The following is a 27,429-nucleotide window of genomic DNA, read 5'->3' on the forward strand; positions in this document are numbered from 1 at the left end:
TCCTATTTTCAGGGGCCTCCAACTTTTGCCTCGTCCTGCTGGCCATGCTTTCAAGTATGACCTCAAAATCTAGCTTCTGAGATCGGGCAGATTTACCCAGGGGCGTAACCGCTTAAGCGAACAGTGCGGAAAGTCCGCACCATTTTTAAAACTTATCACCCCTCCGATTTTTTTAGAATATATTTGCCGCAAACGGCGCATGGCCCCTGAAAACCCTTACACAAACGTCTTCCTCGTTTCCCAGGTGCCACCATTAGCTTCATAACGCCCTCTTTGGCATATAAGCGCCATTAGTTGGCATAATTTGGCATATAAATGTATAGTCATCAGAGACATCCCTATATGTCCCACAGTCTTGCTGCATACAACGTGCGCTCATCATAGGCGTCTCTCTTTTATTGACACTTGAAGGCGCCTCTCTTTGCCATGCCGGCGCCCCTGTTTCTTATGAATGCACCCCCATGGCATTGACCAATTGCAGTGCAGACCTCTATTGCATGTGGACGCCCATATATGTAGGCCTCAGAGGCGCCCCTCTTTCGCATTGAGGCGCCCCTATGGGCTTCATAGGCGCCCCTCTATTGCACGTAGGTGCCCTACTGTCTCAGAACCGCTCCCCTTTGGCATGCAGACGCCCATCTTTCATACGGAGGAGCCGCTGTGGTTCTTAGAGACGGCATGGTGCTCCCAGACGCAGGTGGGGCTCTCGGAGTCGACAGTGTGGGACCTTCAGTCGCTGATGGGTGCCCGCCAGATGTGGACCCTCGGAGACGCCGGTATGGGGCCCTCAGAGATGCCGGTATGTGGCCCTTAGAGACACCAGTGTGGAACCATCAGACTTCAGTGTGAAGCCCTTACAATTGCTGGTGTGGAGCTATGAATGCGCTGGCTTAAATCCCTCAGAGGCCGGTACATGGACATAAGAGCTCAGTGAGAGCTTGTGTGGTGCCTTCATTGGTCTTGTGGAGCCGTTAAACATCAACATGGTGCTCTCAGGAGCCGGTGAGTCCTCAGAGTCACCGGTGTGGGGCCTTCCGAGCTCCGAGATACTGGTCTGGGGCCCTCAGAGGTGTCGGTGTGGGTCCTTCAGATGTACCTATAGAGCCTTGAGATGCACAGGTGTGGTGGCCCACAGAGGCGCCGGTGTGGGGCCCCCAGAGCCACCGATATAGGGCCCTAAGAGACACTAGTATGACCCTCAAAGGCACCGCTGTGTGGCGCTCATAAACACTGGTGTGGAGCCATCACAGGCGGGTGGAGCCGTTAGAGGCCGGAAAGGGCCCTTGATGCCTACAAGGAGCCTTCAGAAGCCGGCGTGGCACCCTTAGGGGGATAAGCGTGCCTGCTTAGGAGCCCTTGAGGTGCTCTCATGAGCTCTGTGGGGCCCTACCGAGCCGAAATATGGCCACGGCCAGTTGCCGCCGCATGGCTCTTCGGACTATCATTTTCAGGGGCCTCATCTGCCTAGTTTGAATAGAAGGGCCTCTCAGACCATCAGTCTCATGGGCCTCCTCTGGCTAGTATAAATAGAAGGGCCTGTTAGACCATCAATCCTAGGGGCCTCCTCTGGTTAGTATAAATAGAAGAGCCTCTCAGACCATTAATCTCAGGGGGCTCCTGTGGACAGTATAAATAAAAGGGCCTCTCAGACCATCAGTCTCGGGGGCCTCTCTAGAAAAGTGTAAATGTGGATAGAGGGCCCCCTCAGATTCATTAGGAGTGGACCTCTCTGACTATCAGTCTCAGGGGCCTCTTGTGGCCAGTATGAATATAAGAGCCTCTCAGACTATCGGTCTCAGGGGCCTCTTCTGACTAGTGTGGATAGAGGGCCATCCCAGACCACCGGTTTCAGGGGCCTCCAGTGGCTAGTTATATGAACAGAAGGGCCTCACAGCCATCAGCCTCGGGGGCCTCTTCTGACTGGTATGAATATGAGGGCTTCTCATACCATCAGTCTCAGGGGCCTCCTCTGCCTAGTGTGAATATAAGGGCTTCCCAGGCCATCAGTCTCAGGGGACTCTTCTGACTGGTGCCGGATTGAGGGACCTCCCAGACCGAAAGTTTTGGGGGTCTCCTGTAGCCAGTATGAATAGAAGGGCCTCTCAGTCCATCAGTCTCATGGGCCTCTTCTGCCTGGTGTGATTATAGGGGCCTCTCAGGTCATCAGTCTCAGGGGCCTCCTCTGACTACAGTGTAGATGGATAGGCCTCTCAGACCATCAGTCTCAGGGGCCTCTTCTGACTATTGAGGATAGAGGGGCCTCCTCTGACTAGTGAGGGTAGGGGGCCTCGGCTAGACCGCCAGTGTCAGGGGCCTATTCTGACTAGTGTGGACGGAGGGGCTTCCCAGACCACCAGTCTCAGACCTCTGACTAGTGTGGATAGAGGGGCCTCCCAGACCGCCAGTGTCAGGGGCGTCCCCAGACCAGTGTGGATATTTGGGCCTCCTCAGATCCAGTAGGGCCTCTCAGGCCATCAGTCTCAGGGGCTTCGGCTGAGAAGTATGAACAGAGGGCCTCCTTGGATCCATCACGGCCCCTTGGAGTCCGTGCGTGGGGATTCGTGGAACTTATTTTTACCGAGTTTGTTTATTCTGGAAGGTGACTACGTCCTCTCAAATCGAGACGAGGGGCCTCGAGTAAAAAGTGGGTGGGCCAAAACACATGGTTGGCCCCCCCACCTCGAAAAGTGGGTGGGCACTTGCCCACCTGGCCCCCCCCCCTGTTCCTACGCCTATGTTGACACCATTCCTAATCTATATAATATCTAATATAATACCAGTCTCACCTATATAACACCAACCAATTATGGAGCTTTGAGTCACGACAAAGTACACAAACGTCTAAGAAGGGACACTCAAATATAAAAACAAATAGCTACCAGCATGGAATTTACCCTAAAACTCAATGCTGAGTTTCTATACTAATACCTCACTTCTCGCACCTTGTAGGTACACCAAAGTTTCTAAAAACATTTAGCTCAAAATACGCGTTGTAAGGCTGCAGGTATCATGTAGGTACCTATGTAACTACTCAATTCGTAGGTGAACTTTCAACACACCGCCCGTTTATACCGAACGAGATACTACACATAGCTTGTACGAACGATATCTATACGGCGCTGTCTCTCCCTCTCAAGCCGAAACTGCCACGGGCTACAGCGCTTCCCAGTTCCCTTACTGTTATAAGGTCTCCCGATATCTCCTTAGTGCCTGGTGCCTTCCTCCCCTTGCTCTCGGCCAATGCAGAGGCGCTAGACGCCGAGCAGATCGGTCAACAGCCGGGGCGCCCGAGATAATGAAACGAATACAGATAAGGAAACGGCAAGCCGATTGTCGTGAGCATTTGTACATAGGGTAAGGGCGGGTAAGAGTACGCGGGCGATAAGAGTACGCATCAGCTGTTTCGGTTGCTTAGCAACGCGGGTTTGTCGAGTTCATAAAGTGACATGAAGCCGCCAGTGCGTGAATGTCACCAACGGAACGTGGGTGTTGAGCGGCGACGCTGTTGAGTTTAAGGCGATGAATATTATTTTCGAGCGTTATGATATTATTATGACATGTTACGATAATTTTGATACTTGGCAATTGAGATAAGGTACATTTCCGTGATTGTTGTGGGAAACTTGTGAGGTAATCTGGGGAAATACTGTACAGTGCAATATTCTGTTTGCGAAGTTTTGCATGCGTTTCGGGGTTGTTTTGTGCGCGAATTGCATGTACGGTAAGAGGACGCACTGTTCAGGAGGGTAAGAGTACGCAGAATTATACATTAAATCGAATATACAGAAATATAGAATTATTAATCTATCGCTCAATGACGTTTGTTTTGTAGGTATATCAACAATGGAGCACTGTGATGCAGATGCGTACCCGAAATTCTTCCAAATACGAGTTATTCTCCTTTTTGATTGTGCATTTTTTTAAGAAACACACATGATTATTTCCTGATTTATAGACTTCAAAGATTTATTTTATGTTTTTCTTTTTGGATACTAGAATTAACTTAAATGCCTTCTGAGTTTGAACTTTGAAGTTAAGGATTTGGACAGTGCAAGCTGCATAGGTGTGTGTTCATATGCTTGCGTACTCCACCCGCCTGGCGTGCGTACTCTTACACACCCCATATGGTAAGAGTACGCAAGTGCAACGGTTCAGAAAATGTCAGTTTTAGACCACTTCCTTTTACGCTGAAGGATCGTTGCCCCATGGGTTGATGGCTAATTCAATGAACTTTAATATTCCCTATTTGCGATTTCTTTCCTTCAAATATTAAACAAATGAGAGCAAGAAATCCACTAAGTGCGTACTCTTATACGACTTCACCCTACATAGAGACGTTTCAGCAATAAGGAAAGGAGTAAATCTATACAGATGACGATCACTCCTCGCCCATGTGATCACACATTGCTGCATGGCTGACCTTTCTGCCGCCAACCGAGATGAGCCCCGGGAAAATGCAAATGAAATCTAAGCGTCCTCGCGGATCCCATTTGGACTGATTACGGTCGCCGATATTGGGACCTTCTCGCTGATCGCCTCTCACCCCGGCGCCATGGTTTCTGACATTTACCGGCCGTGTGAGCGGCGGCCGAGCACCGGGCAGGGTGGGGAGAGGGCGAGCCCTTACCGGGAGAGGGCGAGGCCTCACCGGGAGCGCCCGGTCCGTCCGGGCCACGCGCCCCGGCCATGCCGCCCTTTCGCCGGCCAGCGCAGTTATGAAGAGCGCTGACCTATGAATGTGAAGGTGCGGTCTTTATGAACGCTCCCGACACGTCTCACAGCTGAACATATTGCCAGTGAAAATATGTGAGCTTCAGTCAGCTGTACTGCAGTTGACGCACATAACTGCAGGCCCAACGGTTACGCTGGTAAATAGGGTGGGGTGACCGTCGGCCCGCGTCCGGAACAGGCAAAGATGATTTATCATCGATCAAGTATGAGGGAAGATGGTTTGGTCCCAGTGGCGGATCCAAGGGGGGGGGGTCACATGGGTCATGCCCCCCCCCTTGAGGCCCGGGGGCCCAAAGACCTGCCAGGGGCACCACCGGCCTATCAGGGGTATCACAGTCCTGACAGGGGCACTACAGGACCGCCAGGGGCACCACAGGCCTAGCAGGGACACCACGGGCCTGGTGCCCCTGGGCCCTGACAGGACTGTAACGCCCCTGACAAGCCTGAAGTGTCCCCGGCAGGCACGTGGTGCCCCTGACAGGCCTGAGGCGCCCCTGCAAGGCCGGTGGTGCCCCTGGCAGGCCTGTGGTGTCCATGGCAGGCCTGTGGTGCCCTTGCTAGGCCTCTGGTGCCCCTGACAGGCTTGTAATGCCCCTGGAAGGACTGTGGTGCCCCTGGGCCCTGAAAAGCCTGAGGTGCCCCTGACAGGCCAGTGGTGCCCTTGCTAGGCCTGTGGTGCCCCTGGCAGGCCTCTGGTGCCCCCGACAGGCTTGCGGTGCCCTTGGAAGGACTGTGGTGTCCCTGGGCCCTGACAAGCCTGAGGTGCCCCTGACAGGCCCGTGGTGCCCTTGTTAGGCCGCTGGTGCCCCTGGCAGGCCTCTGGTGCCCTTGCTAGGCCGCTGGTACCCCTGCGCCCGGAGAGGACTGGTGCCCCTGAAAAGTCTGAAGTGCCCTTCGGCAGGCCCGTGGTGCCCCTGACAGGCCCAAGGTGCCCCTGCGAGGCCGGTGGTGCCCCTGGCAGACCTCTGGTGCCCCTGGCAGGTCTGTGGTGCCCCTGGCAGGTCTGTGGCGCCCCTGGCAGACCTGTGTTGACTGGTGCCCCTGCTAGGTCGCTGGTGCTCCTCACAGACCTGTGGTGCCCCTGGGCCTTGACAAGCCTGAGATGCCTGGCTATGACAGGCTCGTGGTGCCCCTGATAGACCAGTGGTGCCCTTGCTAGGCCTGTAGTGCCCCTGGCAGGCCTCTGGTGCCCCTGCTACCCCTGCGCCCGGAGAGGTCTATGGTGCCCCTGAAAAGCCTGAAGTGCCTCTCGACAGGCCCGTGGTGCCCCTGGGCCCTGACAGGCCCAAGTTACCACTGCGAGGTCGGTGGTGCTCCTGGCAGGCCTCTGGTGCCCCTGACAGGTCTGTGGTGCCCCTGGCAGGCCTGTGTTGACTGGTGCCCCTCACAGGCCTGCGGTGCCCCTGGAAGGACTGTGGTGCCCCTGCCCCTAGGGGTGCTCATGGGCCCAACAGGCCCGTTGTGCCCCTGACAGGCCTGTCGTGTATACTTGATAGACCTGTGGTGCCCCTGCTTCCTGGCGGGCCTGTGGCGCCCCTACAAGGCCGTAGGTGCCCCTGACAGGTTTGTGGTGTCCCTGGAAGGACTTTGGTGCCCCTGACAAGCCTGAAGTGTCAAGGACAGACCCTTTAGACGCCAGGGTCAAGTTCGTCGGACTGACAACGATTTGCTTACCTGATAACGTTCCTGTTAAGTACTCACTACTCAGCGTCCACAACATATATATGTTGCAGGCACTTTAGAAAATCAGTCATTTTGTAAAATGCCTAGGCATTTTGCAAAATGCCTGATTTTCCAGGCTTTTTGCAAAAAGCCTAGGCATTTTACAAAATGACTGACTCTCCAGTCATTTTGCAAAATGCCTAGGCATTTTACAAAATACCTAGCCATTTTACAAAATGACTGAGCAGTGTGTTGTAGATACGAGTATACTTAATTATATACGTTTTGGTAGCGTGTAGGTGGACCGAGGAGTCCAGCATTATGACCAGAGGAGTCCAGCAGTGGGAAGTCCATACCTACCTCTATTTTGAGAAGTGCCGGCCCGCGACATTTCCAGCCCCCACGTCAGCGACGCTGCTGGATTTAAAATGATCGATCTGGAGCGTCAACAAACGACTGGCCCTATGCCGGCCTGTATCTGTAAAACTATTAGAGGTCGCGAGGATTCGATCCCACACACTTAGGCGTTAGTGTCTTCTGAAACCAACGCTCTCGTCCTACGCCAAGCGACCTGATGGTTCTCCCGATGTGGAGCTTGATATTTTAACTGGGACCATGCAAGTAGGTACTCAAAGCTGTTGCCACAGAGCAAAATTAATCGTGTTTTGTTAATTATTGCTTTAATATTCATTGTGATCAGAGAGCTTTTTTATTCCAAAGAAAAGTTAGGAAGAAAACCTAAAGAAAACCTTGCGGCGCGAGTTATTGGCGAAAAACAGGAGGGGTGGGCGGAATCCGCCCCCCCCCCTTCCACTGCGCGTGTTAAAATGTGAGGATGAGGGAAATTATAATTAAATTCGAACGTGTTTTTAATGTCCAAATACATAATGCAGTTTTGTCCGTAATGGCACAATCAAACAAAGACTACACTCATTCGTTTACATGTAATTGCACATCAACCGGGCCTGCCTATTGACTAGGGCCGGTCTCCGGCTGGTTTTGTTAGGTCTAGTTTCAGGCAGAACATGAACGGCGTTGATGTACTTGGGAGTTTTTACAGCGTTAACTAATCGACATTAGGGCCCCCTAATGAAGTTTAGTGGCTCGACGAGGCGCGAATTGAAGACTCCGCGAGCCGCCTGGTCCGAGGCAGGGTCGGGAGAACACTCTGTGGGGAGGGGGCGAGGACGGGGAGGGAGGGGGAAACGGGACGGAGGGGACAGCCGTCAGTCTGCGGCAGAGGCCGGCGGGGAGCGGAGATGGACCGCGGACAGCGCGTCCTTGTGTGATAGAGCGTGTGCTTTACGTCCTGTGAGTCGGGCTCGTGAGAAGTGTGGGTACGGCGCCTAGTGAGCATCATCGAGGACGACTCATAGAGAAACGGGGCATGGACACCGCTTATCACTACGACCGCGACAGTCACGGCATGGCAGGTGGGTCCGGTACGCCGGCACCAGCGTCCTCCACATGGGTCATGTGTGATATGGCTGGCTGTGTTGACGAGTTACCGGGTACCTGTTATGAGTCGTGTTGTGCGTGTGTTTGTTACACCGGCAGCGGAGGGTGCCGGGCCGTTCCAGGCTGACAACGTCGAGATTGGGCCCGGTACACGGCCGACGCCGGGCGAGGGGCGTGCAGGCCGACAGCGCCGACACAGGGCCATGGCGGCCGACAGACCGGGTGCCGGGCCGTTTCAGGCCGACAGCGCCGACACAGGGCCATGGCGGCCGACAGACAGGGTGCCGGGCCGTTTCAGGCCGACAGCGCCGACACAGGGCCAAGGCGGCCGACAGACCGGGTGCCGGGCCGTTTCAGGCCGACAGCGCCGACACAGGGCCATGGCGGCCGACAGACCGGGTGCCGGGCCGTTTCAGGCCGACAGCGCCGACACAGGGCCATGGCGGCCGACAGACCGGGTGCCGGGCCGTTTCAGGCCGACAGCGCCGACACAGGGCCCATTGCGGCCGACCGACCGGGTGCCGGGCCGTTTTCAGGCCGACAGCGCCGACACAGGGCCATGGCGGCCGACAGACCGGGTGCCGGGCCGTTTCAGGCCGACAGCGCCGACACTGGGCCACAGTGGCCGGCAGACCGGGTGCCGGGCCTGTTTCAGGCCGACGACGTCGAGATTGGGCCGGTAACGGCCGACGCCGGGCGCCGGGCCGTGCAGGCCGACAGCGCCGACACAGGGCCATGGCGGCCGACAGACCGGGCGCCGGGCCGTGCAGGCCGACAGCGCCGACACAGGGCCACCGCGGACGACAGACCGGGTGCCGGGCCGTTTCAGGCCGACAGCGCCGACACAGGGCCAGGGCGGCCGACAGACCGGGTGCCGGGCCGTTTCAGGCCGACAGCGCCGACACAGGGCCACAGCGGCCGACAGACCGGGTGCCGGGCCGTTTCAGGCCGACAGCGCCGACACAGGGCCACAGCGGCCGACAGACCGGGTGCCGGGCCGTTTCAGGCCAACGCCGAGTCTGCAACTCAACCTGGTCGTTACTCAGCATTGTCGTTATCACAGAGCTTCAAATCGATCAGCTACAGGCTGAACACGTACCTATAGGTATAGGATATAGAAAGACGTCCAAAAACTGTTGGCCATAGTATCTGTAGTGGGATCTACGTTCCATGCTGGTCAGGCATTTTGCAAAATGCCTAGTCATTTTGTAAAATGGCTAGCCATTTTGAAAAAAGCCTGGTTGCGTTCAGTCATTTTTCAAACAGCCGTCTTTTTTGTAAAATGCCTAGGCATTTTACAAAATGACTGATTTTCTAAAGTGCCTGCAACATATACACATAGCACATTCATATATACTTGCTTACAATTGGTAAATGTGGTTGTGGCTAAGAGTTAAGATACTGACTAAAAATAAAAAATAAAAATAAAAACTGAAAATGGGGGCACCACCAAAATGAAGTGGACGAAATCCGTTGAGTTTTTAATTTTGGGTATAGGTAGGGGCACCACTTCGATTCATGACCCTCCCCTTGGAGTTTTCCTGGATCCGCCCCTGTTTGGTCCTCAGAATAAAAAGACGGATGGGCGGATTAGCCTGAGCCATTGCCTGAGGCTGACATGCCGTCCTACATCATTTCTGCATAACAGCATCTTGGGTCAGTCAGCTATACGGCCCGTTTCGCTCCAAATATTGTCGCAGTTTGGTTAATGGAGCACACCGGGTCGGGATTATATCGTTTTACCGTCAGTTTCTTCCCTCGTATGGGCTGATCGGGTCCTTCGCGCACCATGTGGCCATGCTCTCACCGAATCGCGTCATAATCTCCCAAACGGCGCGCCTCGATCACGGCCATCCGCCCTTAGCGCAGATTGCACACAGTGTAGACGCTGTAAGAGCGCTGAGAGAGGGGCGATGGGTCAGCCGGGCCGAGCGATGGGTCAGGCGGGCCGAGCGATGGGCTGGTCAACCGGAATGGAGCCAGGCGGGCCGGGAGAGGCCGCAGCTAGACAATTCGGGTCCGGTATGCGTTCCAGCCCCGTACCTCTCCCTTTTTGACCTGACCTCTTCATTTACTCGTATTATACTTTCTTATCGAAGCGTCTATTGTTATAGCATTTTCGTTTGCGAGCAATACAGGGCCGGATTAGGTAGGTACTGGCATAATGATACGGCATACATGTGTCTAAACAAGTCTGAAGGAACGAAAAAATCTAACAATTCAAGTTCAATCAAGTTGTTTCAGTTTCATATCAGTGCAGAAGGCTGACTCACTTACCTTTGGAAGTCCATCCATCCGGAAGTCCATTCGAGTCTCCGACTTGGCGTCTCATCGGGTTCAGGTCGGCTGCAGCGCAGCCTTGCTTACAGCTTCTAACAGGGCACAGCTCACACTCACCATTTGTCCGGGATCAGATGCGAGTCATTCGAAAACGATTGACTCAAATAACACGTCGCAAAACAGATGAAAATCGGGTGACACTGGCAGCAGACGCACAACACAAACTCACTCGAGTCGTAGCGCGCTGTGACACGCAATTTTCACCCGTAACTACACACTTGCGCTTACTACGCATGCGCAAGGGACCGCTCGGTGCCCCTCCCTTCCCCTCCCCTTCCCCCACCTCCGCCTCTCCCCTCCCCTTCCTCAACCCCTCCCCTCCCCTCACCCAGACTGCCTGCTAAACAGCTGCAGCGTTTTTGATAGAATAAGTACTTACTACTTACGTTACGATTCACTCACTAACTCGATAATAATATGAGTGCAGCCTCGCTATTTGGATGTGCGAGCAGCATAGATTCATGAGGCATTACAGCGTGCGGTGACAATCCCACCTATACTGCGTATCGCTCTACAGTCTACGGTAACAAGCATTCAGGACTAGGTACTCGACAAAAATAGTGAATATAATTTTTTTTTGGACGGCGATTTTTTCAGCTTGATTACTTCCATCCTTTCCGACGTGACATCAATTTGCCTGTGCGCAAGTGAGCTGTCGGCCGAATTGAGCGCACGTCCTAGTCACGCCCTCCCGAGTCCCGAGTTGTTTGTGCAATACGTGACCGGGCGCGAGGATGTCGCCACCGCAGTTTGTTACACTGTCCCGGCCCGTCGACCGGCAGAGGGATTGGGGAACGACGCGCACAGACAAACGTCAACTATACACACAGACACAAACATCAGACACAGAGCCAACAAACAAAGTGGTTGGTTCTGGTCTGGGAGTCTGCCGGCCGATCGGACGGTACACCGTCATGGCATCATGCATCATCTTCTCTCGCTGAACGTGCCGGTAGGATGAAGGAAAACGATGATAATATTCAGTCCCGTGCAGCGAGTAGGCATATTGGTAATGGATGCAGCGGGTAAAGGTTGGCATATGTGAGCGATCGTTCGGTCTATATCAGGTCAGCGGGTGATGGGGAGTGGCCATCATACCAGCAAGACCTGTTGCTGCTTCAGGACATACCACAGTTAGCTCATATGCCATGGAAGTTAGTCGAGAATGTTGGTAGTGAGTGAAATAAAACACTTCTTGCGCTATGTTCAATGTTTATGTTCCGGTGACAAGCAGCATGAGTTGATGCTGTTGCACTTGCAACCACAAACGGTAACAATTCTAAGGAAACATCGCAGGCCCGTTTTCGTAGCACCTTGTCTAGCAAGGACGTGCTTACTTGAAAGAGGTCGCGTCACCTTCATTCCATCGTTCATTTCTTCATTCATATATGCAAAGGCCGGGCCAGAGCAATGTAAAAATGTGTCAGCAAAAGAAGAACACCAAACTTCGTCGTCTAATGCATCACATGGCTGACAGTGTATGCATTTGTGCCGCTGTTTACATTCAAGTGTGAAGATCGAATGGTTATTACGCCATACAGTAACTGTGGTCACTGGCTCCCCAAACGTATCGAAGCGAATTGAGACTGTAATAGGCCGAAATATGGCTGCGAATGATCATAGAAACGAACCAATACCAATGAAAAAAAGCCAAGCCTCAATAGCGACTCCGCTGAAATGCGTCATGAGGCTAGGCCGCCTCGTTTCCTCCATCCAACGACGCCCATTCACCACAGGCGCACGTCCAATTGAACAGCATATATTTTGGAAAACTACACGAGCCACACTATACAGTGAACACAGACGACAGAACGGTGGCGGTGACCGGCGCGTCGCGGCGCACGCGGCCCTGCCCGGTACATACACGGAGTTCTGTACATTGTACATTGTACAGGCCGGCGTGACGACAGCACGCGTCAGCAGTACATCTGCTGCAGAACGTAACGACAATGCCCGCCGGCCGAGCGCCGGCTCTGGAAACGACAGCGGCCCAACATCGAAACAACTCCCCGGCCCGGCCCCGGCGGCGGCCGGGCGAAAACAACCCACAGCGACGCGCGCGAACACACAGAACACTCGCACACACCCACACATACACATACACACAGCATGGTACAATGGTAGCGCCGACGGACACACGGAATCTGCCGGTCCAACCGCCAGCGCGGCCAGCGGGCGCTGAAAGACTGCCTGTGGCCGCCGGCCGCGCGCCCGGCCCGGCCCCGTTTTGTACGCCGCCGCGCGGTGCGGCCAGTGCGCGGGCCGCGCGCGAGAGATCACCGATGGGGCGGACCGGGCGCCGGCCGGCGGCCTCCACTGCCCAGAGATCACCCCTAGCTGGCGCCGGCCGGCGGCGAGCCGCCCCCGCCTCCGCCCCCGCCCCGCAGCAGGCAGGACACCGCCTCCTTCATGGCGTGGTAGATGATGTTCTTGATCTGCCGCTTGTCATCGTGGCCGGCGGTTTGCGCGCCGGCTCCTTCGGCAGCGGCCGCGGCCACAGCCGCCGCGCGCAGCTGCTGCGTCAGCTCGAAGCTCACGCCAACATTCTCCGGTGAGACAAACTCGACCGAGGCGCTGATGCAGGAGCGCAGGTGCCGCAGCTGGTACGGCGCGCCGGCCGGCACGAACACCGCGTCGCCCTGGCACTGGAGTACCGCGTACCCGGAGACGCCGTACTCTGCGTGCAGCCGGCGCCGCAGCGGTCCGTCCAGGTACCAGGTGGGCTCCAGCAGCGGGTCGTGCTCCCGGTCGGCCTCCTCGCCGCGCTCCACAGACACCTGACGGGAGGAGAGGGGAGGGGAGGTCAGTCGACGGTATTTACCCACGGCGGCGGCCAGACAACCCGTCGACCGGATCACGGAACCACTCTTGAAGTCTTGAGCTTGACGACCGCGCTCGATCGACCTAAAGCCAGGCACACTCAGCAGTCCATCAAATGAGTCCATTTAGCGAAGTTCACGGCATTCGTGATGACTGCTGAGAACGACGAGGCAGTTGACACGGGTTCGCAACGAGCGGCAGCGTCAATGAGCTACAGGGAACTACCACAGCACGTCCCAAGGACGCTCGTTGTCACGGGGCTTCACCAGTCATACGTTAAATGCATACGGCAATATGACAGAAGCGCAAGCAGCGTTCTACAGTAATGGCATTCAGCGTTCAAGGCTTACGATGTTTACACAAAGATTACCATCTTGCGTATAAGCAGCGTGTCGCCTGTGGGCAAGTCGCCAAAGCAATGAAAGAGAAGCTTATAAAGCATCCTCAGGCCATTAGCCCAAGGTAAATGCTTCCCTCTGGTGATATATCTACGATGAATGCTTTAGTAGCTCGGCTCGAAACTCGTGATTCACCAAGGGCATACGGCTAGACCTTCTCCCCACCTCGGGGCAAGCATAGGAGGCAAGTATATGTCACGTTTAAAGTGCCCAGCAAACGCCTCATAAAGCAGCCCATGACACCTTCCCACTTGGCATTCAGCCCAGCTTCTCTCTCCACTTCCCCGTCACTGGGGAACGCGCCGCCGTCCCAGCGGTCACCGCTCGTCACAGGTCGGAGGTCACCTGAGCGGGCCACCCCGCCGCGCCCCGCCGGGGACAACTGGTGCTAACACGGCTACATAATGCAGCCACCGGCCGCCGCGACCGCGCACCTATAATTCAGTGACAGCGCGCGCGGCGTCACCGTCTGACCGACTTGGAGGTATCGCGGAGACCGCGACCTGCATGAGAATGTCGCCGGACCGGAGTCACCGCGAGTTTCAGCGGACGGTTGGATGGCCGAAAGCAGCGGCCGCTGACCGGTGCGTCGCTTTCGGTCAGCGTGAAGTTCAACAGCACCGTCCTGCGCGAGGCACACAAATTCTACGATCCGCCCGCACCGGACAGCCCATACAGGGCCCGTTCATTTGGAGCCGGCGGTTTTCGCTGACGTCGGGGCCGTCTTGCCGGTGATCCGGCCCCCATTATAGTCACTCCGACTCTCGCGGACAGAAGGAGATGGCCGGTCTATCACCGCTGCAGCTGCCAAACGCCCACCGCCGGCGCCGGCTCATCAGCCTAGAGACGGGACGGACGGAACGGACGGCCACATTCAGAACACTGAGCCCGAGTCAGCAAACCCAAAATGTCGGGCTTTGTTTCGGGCGTACGCAATAGTTCAGCTGATTTTGGCTTCTAAAAAGGAGATCCGGCTATTATTACCAATTTCGCCGGAATTCGCCCACGTAAGAAATATCGTCCTAAACATTTTTGATGAGTCTTTTGAAATTTGAGGACAATAAAATATGCAAACAATGCTCATTATATATGCCTGATCCTCTGCGTTCTGCAGCAGAGCGCAATGAAAATACCCACTCAATACCCGTGTTCACCAGCCGCCAGAAATGTACCGTCGCCCACCGTGTGACTTGGCATGTCCATGTGACTTGGCATGCGGCGGGGGCGGCCGGTGCGTGTCGAGTTCAGTAGCAGCCGGGAGCAGCTGGCTCAGTCGGACGGCGCACGTCCTCACAAGACGAACGGCCGGCGGCCACACGCGGAACCGCTGGCCGCCAGTGACACTCTCCGGAACCGGGGGCCGCGGTCGGCCGTTGCCCCGCGACCACCGGAGTCTACAGGTGCGCCGCTGCCCGCGGACCCCACCGGTCTGAATTCGCAACTACATGGAAATTATCTGTCTGCCTTGCCGGGACCCCGTTCGCCGGGGAGCGCCGTCGGGGACCGCCCCAGGCCGGCGCGGCGGCCAAGTGGGCTGTTTGCCGAAATGGGCCGCTGAGATCGGCCGCTGCCGCGGCTCAATGTCCAATCTATATGCCGTTACATGCTCGCAGGGACACGGCGGCGAGGATAGGCATGTAAACTGAAATAGACCCGCGCCGCCGGCTCAGGGGAGAGCCAGGGGAGTTTGCTGTTTCGCGGCGTCGGTTTAACGGGTATGCGCATTTTTTCGTGAAGGTTACCACACAATATGGAAATTGGTTGCACGCAATGGCGTCGCGTTTGTGGAAAACATGGCACTCATCGCCCATAGCTATGAATAAGTGAGCAGCCAATTTGCAGCTATTCACTGCAAAATCAATGAAAAGATTTCCGGCTAAGGTGATAACCATATGGGACAACGCCCATCACGTCTTCGGATAACGTCCGGCTTACTGCACGTTTCGCTCGGACACAATGCACCATTTTAAGGTTCCTCGCCTTACGGAATTGACCCACCGAAACCGCAAAAAGATGTTAGAATATTCGAGCGAATTCTAAAGCAAGCGAGACTGCCTTACATAATAATACAACCCTGTTCACAGCCATCACACTTTTGAGGAACTGCAAAGACTAACCCAGCCGTGACAATAAATCTCGCCATTCCTAGTCTGGCCCGCTCTCAACTATCGCGAACGTCACTACAAAGACCAGTGCATCGTTCAGCGTTCCTCACCTTGTTAAGCAGGTCCCGTATTTTGTCAGCGTCGGCCGCGTGGTAGATGTGCCAGATGACGCCGGCGCGCTCCTCCTTGACACGGCGCTTGGTGAGCGGGTCACAGCCGGCCTCCTCGACAGCGCGCTGAACCTCTGCCTCGTCCTCCCCGCTCGCCTCAGCACCGACCACGTACGCCAGCACATTGACCGAGTCGGACACGTCCTGACGCAGGCAGGTGGCCGCCGCCGAGGCCGCGCTGCCGTACGCCGCGTGCAGCCGCGGACCCAAGTCAGGCCGCACGAAACACTCGGGCACACAGCCGACCAGATTGTGGCGGCCGTCCCGCCGCGTGTACTCGGTGACCGGCAGCGCGGTCATCAGGTCATTGTAGCGCGCCGGCATCACATCGGCAAACTCCTCGCCGGCCGGCCAGTCGCGGAGCCGCAGCAGGCGCGGCTGGCCGGCGTCGTCGCGCGGACGCTGCGACCGGTCCGTGAAGCCGTCCCAGAAGCGGCGCTGCGGCTGGGCTGCCTGAGGCGCGCCGCTCGTGCAGTCCACCGTTTCCGACTGCTCCTCGCCGAACTCGCGGGAGAACGAGTCGGGCGTCCAGATGGTGGCGTCCAGCCGACTGCTGACGCCCGAGCAGAGGACTGGCTGGCCGCGCCGCCACTGGTCGCGGAACAGGCGCAGCGCGCCGGCCGCGTCCGGTTCGGTGAGCCGCAGCAGCCGGCCGTCACAGAGCCAGCCGTGACGCACGTCCGGGTACTGGCGCTGAGACTCACTGGGCGTCATCACACGCGGCGGCAGGCGGGCCGCGCGCGGCCGCGGCGCCTCCCGACGCACAAAGTACTTGAGTTCGAGCTGCTCCGGCGAGCCCGGCTGGCCGCTCGGAGACTTATCGAAGGTTTCCTCCAGCGCTGCGAGCGCGGCGTCGCCCGGTGTCTTGGCGCGATCCTGCGAGAGGCAAAGGTGTTGGTCAGGGCACGGTCAGCACAACAAGGAACAGTAAACACGCTGTAAATCACCCCACCGCCCGCAAAGTTAGTGACGCGAGCAGCCCCGTGGGCGGTTAGGAGGCCGGGGCATCGGTGGCAAAGTTAGGGCGGCCTAGAGGGGCTTAGCCCGCACGCAGTAATGACTCCCGAGCGACCCTCGGCCCGGTTACGACTCAGCTAGGGCGTGCCAGGCCGGCGACAAATGAACGCAATACCGCAAACCGGCACACGGCGGGTAAAGGCGACACCTATAGCCGAGGCCTGAGCTATTCAGACCCGGAGTAAATCGCCGCTACCATTACTCATGCACCTACATTGAAGGGGCGAGTGATACACATGAAATTTGCTGACCTAGTCAGGCAAAGATAACGTTAACCTATCAGGTTTCTAGCCACTCAAACAAGTCATTGAAAAGCTACCGTGTTCGCACACACACCCTCCTTCGACAGCCGGACGCTCTCTCACATTTTTGGAGTTGGGTTTCTCCTGTAGCTGGCCTCCCTCTGTGGTTCGCAGCAGCAGGTTTCGCAGCGTGGACAGATCCACCTCCTTGTCTCCTCCCTCCGTCTCGCTCTCACTGTTGGAGACCTGTCGGGCGTGGTGCGGACAGTCAGACACAGACAGATAGACACAGAGACAGGCACTCACACAGCCGGGCGGGCGCTATTTGTCAGCGCGGCGGCCGCGCGGTGCCCGGCCCGGCGCGGACCATCAGCGGCCGACAGACCTGTTATGGTACCGTGTCACGGGCGCCGCCGGCGCCGCCAAACAAATGAGTAGCGCCACCCGACAGAGGGCCACGTCAACACCCATAAAGCATCCAATTTCGCCAACATCGGCGCCGCCCTGTCATCGGCTAAGCCCAGAAATTGGCCCACTTTGGCCACAGCGGGTGCTTCCTATGGCCGCAGCTTGATAAGTTATTAACTAGTTTGGAAAAACGTGATAGACCTGAACTGATACGAAAGCCAAAGACCAAACAGAGTTTAGACATTACTTGAACCGGAAAATGTCAAAACACGGTGGCAAGCGAATTATAGGCATGAGCAAAAAAAAACGACACAGGAAGATGAACTCCAGAAGAGGAAAAAGAAAAAAAGGCAACAGTGAAGTTAAATTGACAAAAAATGATATGTAAAACCACTCACGTCCGAGTTTTTCTTGGAGTCGTAGAGCGCCACGTTGGCGAGCAGGGTGAGCGGCGATCCCTTTTTGTCGTCGTCCTGGTCGCCGCCGTCGTACTCGTCCAGCTTGTGGCGCGCTCCGTTCGACAGTTCGGCCGTCTCGGAGGGCTCCGGGCGACGGGCCGACTCACACTGGCACACCAGCGCCATGCCGGCCCGGCGGCGGGCGTCGTGCACCCGGCTGCCCAGGTACGAGAGCGCGTCACCGGTGACAATCTGAGTCAGCATCAGCCGCTGCTGGTCGTGCGGCTGCCGGCTGCTGCAGAGCATCCACTGGAACCGGTCGCGGTCGCGGCCCGGCTCGACGCCCGCCCGCACCGTGCCCTCCTGCCGGGTGCGGTAGCAGTCCATGCACACGGCGAACCCGCACTTGGAGCACACCCAGTGCACGTTGAACAGACTCGTCTCGCACACGTCACACATCTCGCCGTAGCCGTGCACGACCCGTTTCCAGGCGACTGTTTTGTCGGTGTTCATGTGCCTCCGCGCCGCCTCCTGCTCGACGCCGACCAGCTCGCAGAACTGGTTGCTGGCGTGGTTCAGCAGGAGGCGTGCCACCTCAGTCTGCATCTGCGGAGCCGGCGGCGACTGGCCGCGCTCGGCTGGCAGCCACAGACGCTTGTCCTCCTCCTCGGCATCCTTTTCCGGGTCGCAGAAGCCTGCCACCGTCAGAACGCCAGACTTGGTGTACCGCAGCCGGCGGAACGACGTGAACCGACAGCAGTTGCTCAGCTTCTTATTTCGCTGACCCTGGGTGATACGACACTCGCGACACTTGGGTAATTTCGACGAGAGGTCGCAGCATGACTGGTTCTGCACAAAACTCGCGCCTGACTTCTTCAGCTTGGATATAGACGGCCTCTTGAAGGATTCTACCTTCTTGGGTGGCGACGGTTCCTTCTTTTCTGGCTTCGCGGGACGCTTTGGTGTCTTGGCCGGCTTCTCTTTGGTGCGTCGGCCGCGCTTCTTGGCCGACTTGGTGTCCTGTCTCCTGACATCACGGGTGGGCGTGTCGTCCTCCTCACTACCCTTATCACTATCTGAGTCGCTGGCGTCCGACACCTTCTGGCGCTTGGCCTCACGCGGCGGGGTCACAGCGGCAGCGATCTCCAGGGCGGCCTTTTTGGGCGGCTTGCGGCGCGGCGCCGGTTTCCGCTTGGCCGGCGGTGTGCTGTCAGAACTATCCGAGTCACCGTCACCGTTCACTGCCGCCGCCGGTTTCGGCTCGGGCGCCGACGGCGGTGACGGCGGGGTCGACCTGACGGTCGGAGTAGGCGCCGGAGACGCGGCAGCCTCCGACTCGGCCGGCTCCGACTTTACACTGCTCGGTGGCGACACCTTGATGACTGGTTTGACGCCCTCAGCGCTACCGTTGGGCAGTTCGGCCGGTGGGTTTGACGAGCCGTTCACACTGGACGGTGTCGACTCGGTGTCGCCGCCGGCGTGTCGCTGCAGCCATTTCTTCTTCAGTTTGTGTGTGTAGGTGGATGGCCGAGTATCGACCGGTTCCACCTTGACAGCCACGTCGGCCGGCGCCGGCGAAGAGGTGCCTGACGGCGGCGCGGAGGCCGATGAGATGACCGCCGGTGCCGGCGGAGCGGGCGGCGCCGACCATGAGTCGCGCTCGCGAACCACAGGCGCCGGGCTGGCCGAGGAGCGGACTGGGTTGGCCACCAGAGCCAGAGGCTCGTCGGGCCGGCTCGCCGGCGGCTGCTGCTGCTGCTGTGACTGCTGCTCCTCGGGACGCGGCCGTTTGGCGGGCGACACGCCCAGGTTCAGCACCGGGGTGGAGGCCGGCCTCTTGGGCGACTCGCGGCCGGCGGCGGCGGCGCGCGAGCCCACGCTCAGGTCGAGCGTCTGGTGCTGAGTGGGCGGCGTGGCCGGCCGGCGGCCGCCGTGAGCCGGGGGCGGCGGCCGGCTGCCGGCGCCCGTCAGACCCGCCGGCGGTGAGTACACGGAGCGGTGCGGGGGCGGCGGTACCGCCGGCGCCGGCGGCAGGTACGGCGAGCAGCTGCGCTCGCCGCCGTGCGCCGGCACGGGCCGCGGCGGCGGCGGCAGACGGGCCTCCGGTGGCGCCGGCGAGCGGCCGTGCGGAGGGTGCGACATCGGCGGCTTGTAGCTCGGCTGACCTGCAGATGGAGGGGGAGGGGCGACAATCAGAAATACAGCATAGATAACCACGTCAAACCACGCGTCACGAGTTACACGTCATACGCAAAGCCGATCTACTATCTGCATTCTGATGACACTTCCTGCAGATATGATATCAATGAATCAGATCAACGGTATTCGTATCCCTTAGTCACATGATCGATAAACATGAGCGCTCTGAGCCATATACAGACTTCCAATGCATACCAACGGCAAAAGAAACTAAACAAAGCATAAACCTTTTGGTATGCTATGCGACATCCGTGTTACGACACCATCTGCCTCGCTATCCAACCCTGGCAAATCCCGAGACGAGCACGCCACCTGCACAATGCCTTCCCAGCGGCGCCCGACCCAGGGCGCCACCTGGCACCGCTCCCTCTCACCACACGGCAGGTCCCCAGCCTCTGAGCGCGCCCTGGCACGTACCGGGAGGGGCTGCTGGCAGGTACGGGCTGTGACGATCGGCCACCGGCTGCGGCTGCGGCGGCGGCGGCTTGGCGGCGTGCATCTGCACACCCTTGAGTTGATCGTAGTAGGAGGCCAGGTAGTCGGGCCCCGGGTAGCCGGGGCGGACAGCGGCCGCCGCCGGCCCGGCCGGCTCCGGCTTGTGCTGCCCGGCCGGCTCGGTGCTCTGGTAGAGCCGGTGGATGCGGTCGTGGATCATCCGTTCCGGCTCGGAGGAGACGTCGCCCGGCCGGAGGTCGCTGTACCGGCCGCTGGGGGGAGCGGGAGGCAGGCCCGGCAGGCCGCCGGCGGACGAACCCGGGGGAGCCGAGCCCAGTCGACCCTGAGGAACAGACGGGCAGACAGGTCAGTGAAGAACACCACACAACTGCACACTAATATCATCACCAGTCAGCGATCACATGACTCAGCTGGCCCGGTTCCCACAACTCGCAGTCCAAACAGAGGTGATCAATACAAACAACACAACGTAAACACACAGACGCGCCCCCGGCTGTGGCAGCCTGGTTCCGCGGTCCGCGCGACCCACCCTGCTCTAGAGGTGCATAGAGGTCAGATCGAGCCCGCTGAATACAGGCCAACTCACACAGAAGCACGCACGCACGAACACCCGAGAGCTCATTCCGTCCTCAGGGGCTGGCTGGCCGACCACTGACCTACACAGGGATATTACTCCATGCCCAGCGCCCGTCTGTCAAAAGCCGCCACCAATCAACATAGCTCGGCGATCTTCCTTCTCACTGTCTCGTAACTGACGCAACAGTAACTCATTACATCGGCAGGTAAATTTCTGATGCTGAATGCATTGTTTCAGACATGCAATTGCCTTATTCGGTGCAACCAAGCATGCCGATATTTCCTCAACATTTCACGCGACCCCGAACCTGTCAGTTCTGCTACACTTTGATGGGCCAAATTCAACCGCACCCGTTGACCCTCTATCGACAAATTCAGAAGCGCAAAACCACTAACAACCAGGCATCGTCTACTCATTACCACGCTTCCACCAGTCTACCTCGCCCGCCGTCCGCAGTCCCCAATCCACCGATCCTGTCCGTATCTTGACATCATCTCCGAGCGTCCAGGGTTTACCGGAGCAGACGCCCTTCACCGAGAGCCCGCATCGCGCTCACTCGGTCGTGGGGTCGAGCCCGTTTGTAAACAGGGCACTTAGAGCGAGGCCAGCTGGGCCCGCCGGCGCCGCGGACCCGACAACAGAGCCAGGGCAGGGTCACAAAGTCGGGCAGAGACGGACAGCACGCCGGCCAGACGTGTGCCCCTGGTGCGCCTCACGCATACAGCGCGACCTTGGCAGTCACTGCTGGTCGGCGCCACAACAGTCGTCAAGAGCCCTTAGCAGCGGCGAGGGGGGGGGGGGCAAAGCGCCTCGTCCTGCTTTTACTGGCCTGGCAGCGCCGCCGACACCATACGACGAGCACCAGGTAAACAAACACCGGACGATCGCAGCCAAGGTCGTGCAGTGGTCGGTCGGACGGGTCGGGACGGACGGGCTGCAGGAGTCAGCGCCATCCCAGATACACGGCAGTGCGCAGACCTGCACCCCGCCCTCTCTGGCACGTGGTAGTGAAACAAAGGACAGTGCGAGTAGCCTTGCACCAAGAATCGGGCGAACAAGGTGGCTACACACTACGCAGCATTCATCCCTCGAATACAGCATAAAATGCGATGCTATTGCGCGCTAAATAAGCGTGTCACATTCATATTCAGCAGGCCAGCATGTGGCTTCACCGCTGCAGCTCTGCTTTCACAGTCAGTTCCTTGTGAAGACAGTCAGTTTAGCCGGCGAAGTTTCGGTCGGCCAGTTGCTAGGTTATCGTCATAGGAAAACACCAGCGAGGAAATCGGTCGGCCGCGGAAAAACAGGCCTCTCTTTTGTGGCGGCGCCGCCTGCAAAACAACGACGTTCCAGGGCACTTGTTGCATGCCGACCGATCAGTGTTATAGCATCGGTTCCGTCAAACTGCAGTCAATGGTCACACTACGGAGCAGACCGTGTTGATATCGAGGAAATGTCCCATAGTAGACTTTTAAACCCGAGCATCATTATCAGTTCCTGGACGACCCCAAACGAAACTCGCTGCAACCTGATGATTTGTGTGTCAGGGCTGCCGCAGCGATAAAGTTATATGGCGCTCGTAACTCAACACAACAGTCTGCGCATGAAGATTCGCCGCCGCCAGTCGATCTATCGACTTGAAAGCTAACCAAGGCAATCAAACATTCCGTCCGTCTGTCAGCTCGAAAGTCCGTCGGATCGCCTGGAGAGAGTTGGGCGAGTGACTGGCTGACAGGCTCTGGTACACTCCAGAGTAAACATACAGTCGCGCTGGGTCCGTGCCGCCTGGTGCTCGTGAGTGCCCGCAGTGGACCCCACCCGGGCGTTGAGATTGGAACCAAGCCCTGCCGCGCGGCCCTGCCCATCGCCCCTTGGACGGCAGTCGGAGCCGACCGGGACAGCTCAGGTAGCTGGAGGTCTTGATACCGCCCGATGATCGTTTGAAGGCTATCAATGAGCCACCTTTGTCCTTCAGAGGACTGAAATAACGTTACGCGGCTGACGGAGACACCACCATGTCCACCAATATGTAAACCGCAGTAATTCGCTGAGATTGCTGTTCTACTGGCACGCCAATCGCCCGTTTTATAAACACGAAATATAATCAAACACAGCAGCACGATTCCGGATTCTGTAATCATGTTCTTCACAGTCCCCCAACCACGGCTACTGTGCCCGGCACACCAGATACCGCATCGTTCCCAGGCGACCTGTCAGATTCCTCATTCTACCCCACAGGCAGTGACTCCTCACCACTGCCGGTAGCGCCATGTCGCAACACACGCCGGCAATGGACGGGCGTCCCGAAACCGACAGCGGCCATGGGGCGCCGATAGCGGCTCAAGGACAAACCGCGCGCTCGGTGGCCGCCGGCGGCCCGCCGAGAGCTCGTCAGACGGTGAGAGCCCGGCGTTCTCTGTGTCGTTTGCCGAGTGAAATTGGGACCCGCCGGCTGTTGGATGCCTGCGACCATATTTGGTCACGCACGCAGACCGTCGTCGCACGAATACGGAGCGAAGATTGCTATCTTGCACGCGATTTTTAACGATAGAAGCACGCCTGTCAGCAGGTAGCAGCTCGCATAATGTCTGCCAATGACAGGTGCTTGGGTGCTCTAATTTCTTACACCGCGTTCCACCAACCCATCGTGGCGTAGTCCCGCGACACTTCCTAGGACCGACATGCATTATGTATGCGCGACATCCATTTGGAACCAGTCCACATTTGGCTCCATCGAACGCACTCGGCCCGCTTTGTATTCGAAGGCGTCGCACGTGCCATTTCATTATGAATAATGGCGAGTCGGCGTCGCGCCGCGGTCGCTCTTCGTTCCAGCGAGCGCCGCTCGCGACGGCCTCATTGTGTATAAACGAGGAATGCATTCTGGCCGGTCTTCACTGGGGCCGATGTTTACCGACGTCATGGCGTCTGAATGTGGTATCAGCCGCGCCCGGGAGGGCGGAGGGGGGGGGGACGGGACGGAGGCCGATCTTTACTGCTGGACTGACAGCCGCCACAAAGTGACGCGTCCCCATTCCCGTCGCTCAGCCGCCGCGTCCTCAGACGCCCGTCTACGTATACCGTGTCTGGTGCATATCGCCCTCCGACCCCGTCCCACTCACGCCTGAGTGGTGCTTTATCGATAGCCGAGTGGGGTGAATGGGGCCGGCAACAGGGGGCGGCGCGCTGCCCTTCCTGCCAGGTGCCATTATGCACGGCCGCACGCCGTCCGTGGTCCGCTCGTGCCACGGCGTGAGACCCCTCGACGAGCCACCGCCTCCGTCGTGCGGGCGTGCCGACCTCACGTCAACGCCTGCAAATTGAACCCAGTGTGGCACATCGCTGACATTTCAAACCCACACTCAAGTGTCCCAGCCAGGCGGCGGGAGCGGGCTTCCTCGCGGCGCTGATAAGGCAGCGTGCCGGCGGCGAGAGTCGCTGCCAAACGGGGCCATCGATCGGCTCCAAATCACAGCGCACACCAGCGCCATCAGAAGAGCTCATAGCCATGGCCATATGGAGGCATCCCACGTCATCGTAAAACAAAGGTTACCGAATCAATGGCGCCGTCACTTGACCGCGACCTATGGCGTTAAATGTCACACGGCACCTGAACAAACGGGCCGGGGCGGTGCATTATGAACACCCATACCGCAGCGAGCACAGGTGGCGCACAGACACCAGCCTGCGCCACATGCGGAAGGGATTCCCCATCGATCGGTGACCTAAGACACAACCACCGTCACCGCGGCCGTCACCGCGCGCGGCGAGGAGCGCCTCCTGAGTCAGCCGACCGGTCGGGCTCGGCAGGGGTCCGCTGGCAGGGGCGGGTTCTGCAGGGTGCACGGAACGGCTGACCGATACCCACTGCAGCAGCCAGCGGAGGCGTTAGTCAGCGGAACAGCGCCTTCTCCGAACGGCGCAGCTGGCCGCGTGACGCGGTGGAAAATTCTCACCGCGCCAACACGGCCACCCGTTCATGGCAGAGTCAATCCCTGCGGACCGGCCACAGGTGAGGGCAGTCACACAGGTAATGTTAGGGCCGCAGGTCGCGCTGGGGCCACAGGTCACCAGAGACGGCCGCGCGCGGCGGAACGGCGCGCGGCCGTGGTGCGGCGTTGGCAAGTTGCCAGGAGCGCCGGGGGCGCTGAGAGGTGGTCCACCTCCCGGCACCGCCCACTGGGTTCCTGCTCAACTTTGGTAACCGCCGCCAGTGCAGCGCCGTGCAGTGGCTTCACTGCAGGAGGTGCCCTGCTGCGGTCCGACCCGAGCATCGGACATTAATCTGCCACATAGGCAGACATCGGTCATCCATCTCGGTCTCTGGCTGGAAACCAATTACAGACCTTTTCGCTCGGACAGTTTCAGTTTATTTCAAATTATCGGAATTGACCTCAATGCGTCCACGGCCGAGCGGCCCCAATACTGCGCTGCACTGTGATGTGCTCTGGGCCGTGCACCTCTCAGGCTCCGGCGGGGCGCCGCCAGCCACGTCAGCGTCCGTCGTTCGAACTGCTCTGTCAGCACTGCCGGCGGCCGGAGAAACGGCACACGACCCGCGCCGAGTCGGCAGCGAAAGTGCCCGCCTCTCCCGATCTCCCCATCTCTTCTGAGCGCCTCCCTCCCTCTCCCGCTCCCCTCCTCTCCACCACGGATCGCGCGGAGGGGTTGTCGGCGGCACGGCCCGACTGCGAGGTGCGACAATCGATGCCATTGGCGTGCGGCGCGGGCGCGTCCCGCATCGATTCGGTCCCGCGCGCCGCCCGAGGTCGTCGCTGCTGAGGGGCCAGCGCGCCGCGCGAGTCAGCCGCTCAATATGGGCCGCGCCGACAGCGATTCGGCGAGGCGGCGCGGCGGACTGCTGTCATGACCATGACGGTCTGATATCGTCCAGCATGGTGTGATTTGGGCGACCACAGCCGCTCGCGCCGCGTTGGCACTCGCCACTGACACGACTCACTGAGCGCGCTGAGTACCGGCTCACCAGCTCACCAGCTCATCAGTTGCCGGCCGTCGTCCCGCCCCAGTCTCGTTCGGTCCGCCTCCAGCGCCGCCGGCGCTGGCTCCCACGGGAGTAGGCCGTTGACTTTTGGCCCCGGCCGACCGTCTTTGTTGCCGGCTGGCGCGGCGCGGCGCTGTGCGGTGCGGGGGAGTCGGTCGCTGGGCCGGCCACAAAAGGAGAGCGGTTCGACCGACAACACAACACGGGCCCGCGCTGCGCCGAGCGGTTCGCCCGCTCCCAGCGGAGCGGCCACGTGCAGCGGCGGTCTGCAGATCGGGACAGGACGCGGCGGCCGGTCCTCCTCCGGCGCGGCGCGCTCCTTTGTTCGAGCCCGGCGGCGACCGGACACGCCATTCGTATGCAGCGGCCGGCCGCCGGCTGTCGGCGCCGCGCCCTGTCCGGGGCAGCAGTGGCGCGGTCAGCGGCGATCGGAGTCGGCCCGCACCGCGCTGAGTCACTGCGACACGCCCCCGGCAGTGGAGTCATCAGTGGTGCTCGGTGGAGCCTCATCCCCGCCACCGGACCGAGCGAGCCGGAGAGAAAGGGACGGGAGGTTCGAACATCACCACAGCCGCGCGGGGAGAGAGGGTAGAGGCTGAGGGGCGGAGTGCGCCGGTATGTCGGCCGGCCGCGGTCAACAGCCCCTCCTCATACCGATCCGTAACCCCAGCCGAGCACAGCTGGGCGCCAGGAGACGCACGCTGCTGCTCGCACCCTTCCACGCAGATGGAACACAGCCTGCGAGAGACTGGGAACGGGGAGGGGAGCGACTGGAAATCCACCAGCTTCAGCTGCACCGAGCCGGACAAATACAGGGTCTGCGCTCGGGTATATCAGCCCACAATCGGCGGCCAAACCCGTTCTGCCCAGGCCGGTCTCGGGATAAAATCAGTCGACTAATTCGACAGTCGTAGGTCGCGTGGGCCAGGTGCGCGGCGGATTAGTACAGAACAGGCGGCGAGCCGCACGGGCACGATACACAAGCATTGTAAGCAACATATCTCTCACAGTCGTAAATAGCTTCCACTGGATATTGATTTTGCAAAGCAGAGTTCCAAGATTGTTGAAGTGACAGGCAGCTGAGCTCCACCTGCCGAGGATAACTGCCGATCATATGGCGATCATATTCACCCCATGTCCGCCCAAGCGGTGGCGTCCACTGGCTGACGCCACCCCACGCTGTCCAACAGCGTGACTCACGGTCCCGGAAGCACGGCGCGTCGACCGGCGAGCCACGGGCCGACTTCCGGGCCGGCCTGACTCACAGAGCCGTATTGACCGGCGGCCGGCCACCGCTGCCGCGCTACCGTGCCGCCGGGTCGACCATCCCGGTGCGACCCCGCCCGACACGAAACGACGCGACGTGCCGCGGCACGGCGGCACGGCATGTCATGACCACGCCGAGCGCGGCTCGCCGCCCAAATATCACCGAACGGCGTGACAGAG

General features: G+C 58.9%; 1 protein-coding gene across 2 annotated transcripts in view; it reads right to left on the minus strand.

The window, feature by feature from the left end:
• Nucleotides 1-11,934: 11,934 nt before the first annotated feature.
• Nucleotides 11,935-27,429, minus strand: part of LOC122378570 (lysine-specific demethylase 3B-like) — a 58,540-nt gene continuing 43,045 nt past the window's right edge. For both annotated transcript variants that reach the window (XM_043359795.1, XM_043359796.1), the window contains exons 4-8: nucleotides 20,366-20,726; nucleotides 17,750-19,914; nucleotides 17,067-17,189; nucleotides 15,625-16,560; nucleotides 11,935-12,968 (exon numbers count right to left, since the gene is read on the minus strand). In XM_043359795.1, coding sequence (XP_043215730.1) covers nucleotides 12,525-12,968; nucleotides 15,625-16,560; nucleotides 17,067-17,189; nucleotides 17,750-19,914; nucleotides 20,366-20,726 — 4,029 coding nt within the window. In that variant the 3' untranslated portion in view covers nucleotides 11,935-12,524. The remainder of the gene's footprint in view (nucleotides 12,969-15,624; nucleotides 16,561-17,066; nucleotides 17,190-17,749; nucleotides 19,915-20,365; nucleotides 20,727-27,429) is intronic.

Source organism: Amphibalanus amphitrite, unplaced genomic scaffold (genome assembly GCF_019059575.1).
Source record: "Amphibalanus amphitrite isolate SeventyFive unplaced genomic scaffold, NRLGWU_Aamphi_draft 000061F_arrow, whole genome shotgun sequence".
Taxonomy (NCBI): Eukaryota; Metazoa; Arthropoda; class Thecostraca; order Balanomorpha; family Balanidae; genus Amphibalanus; species Amphibalanus amphitrite.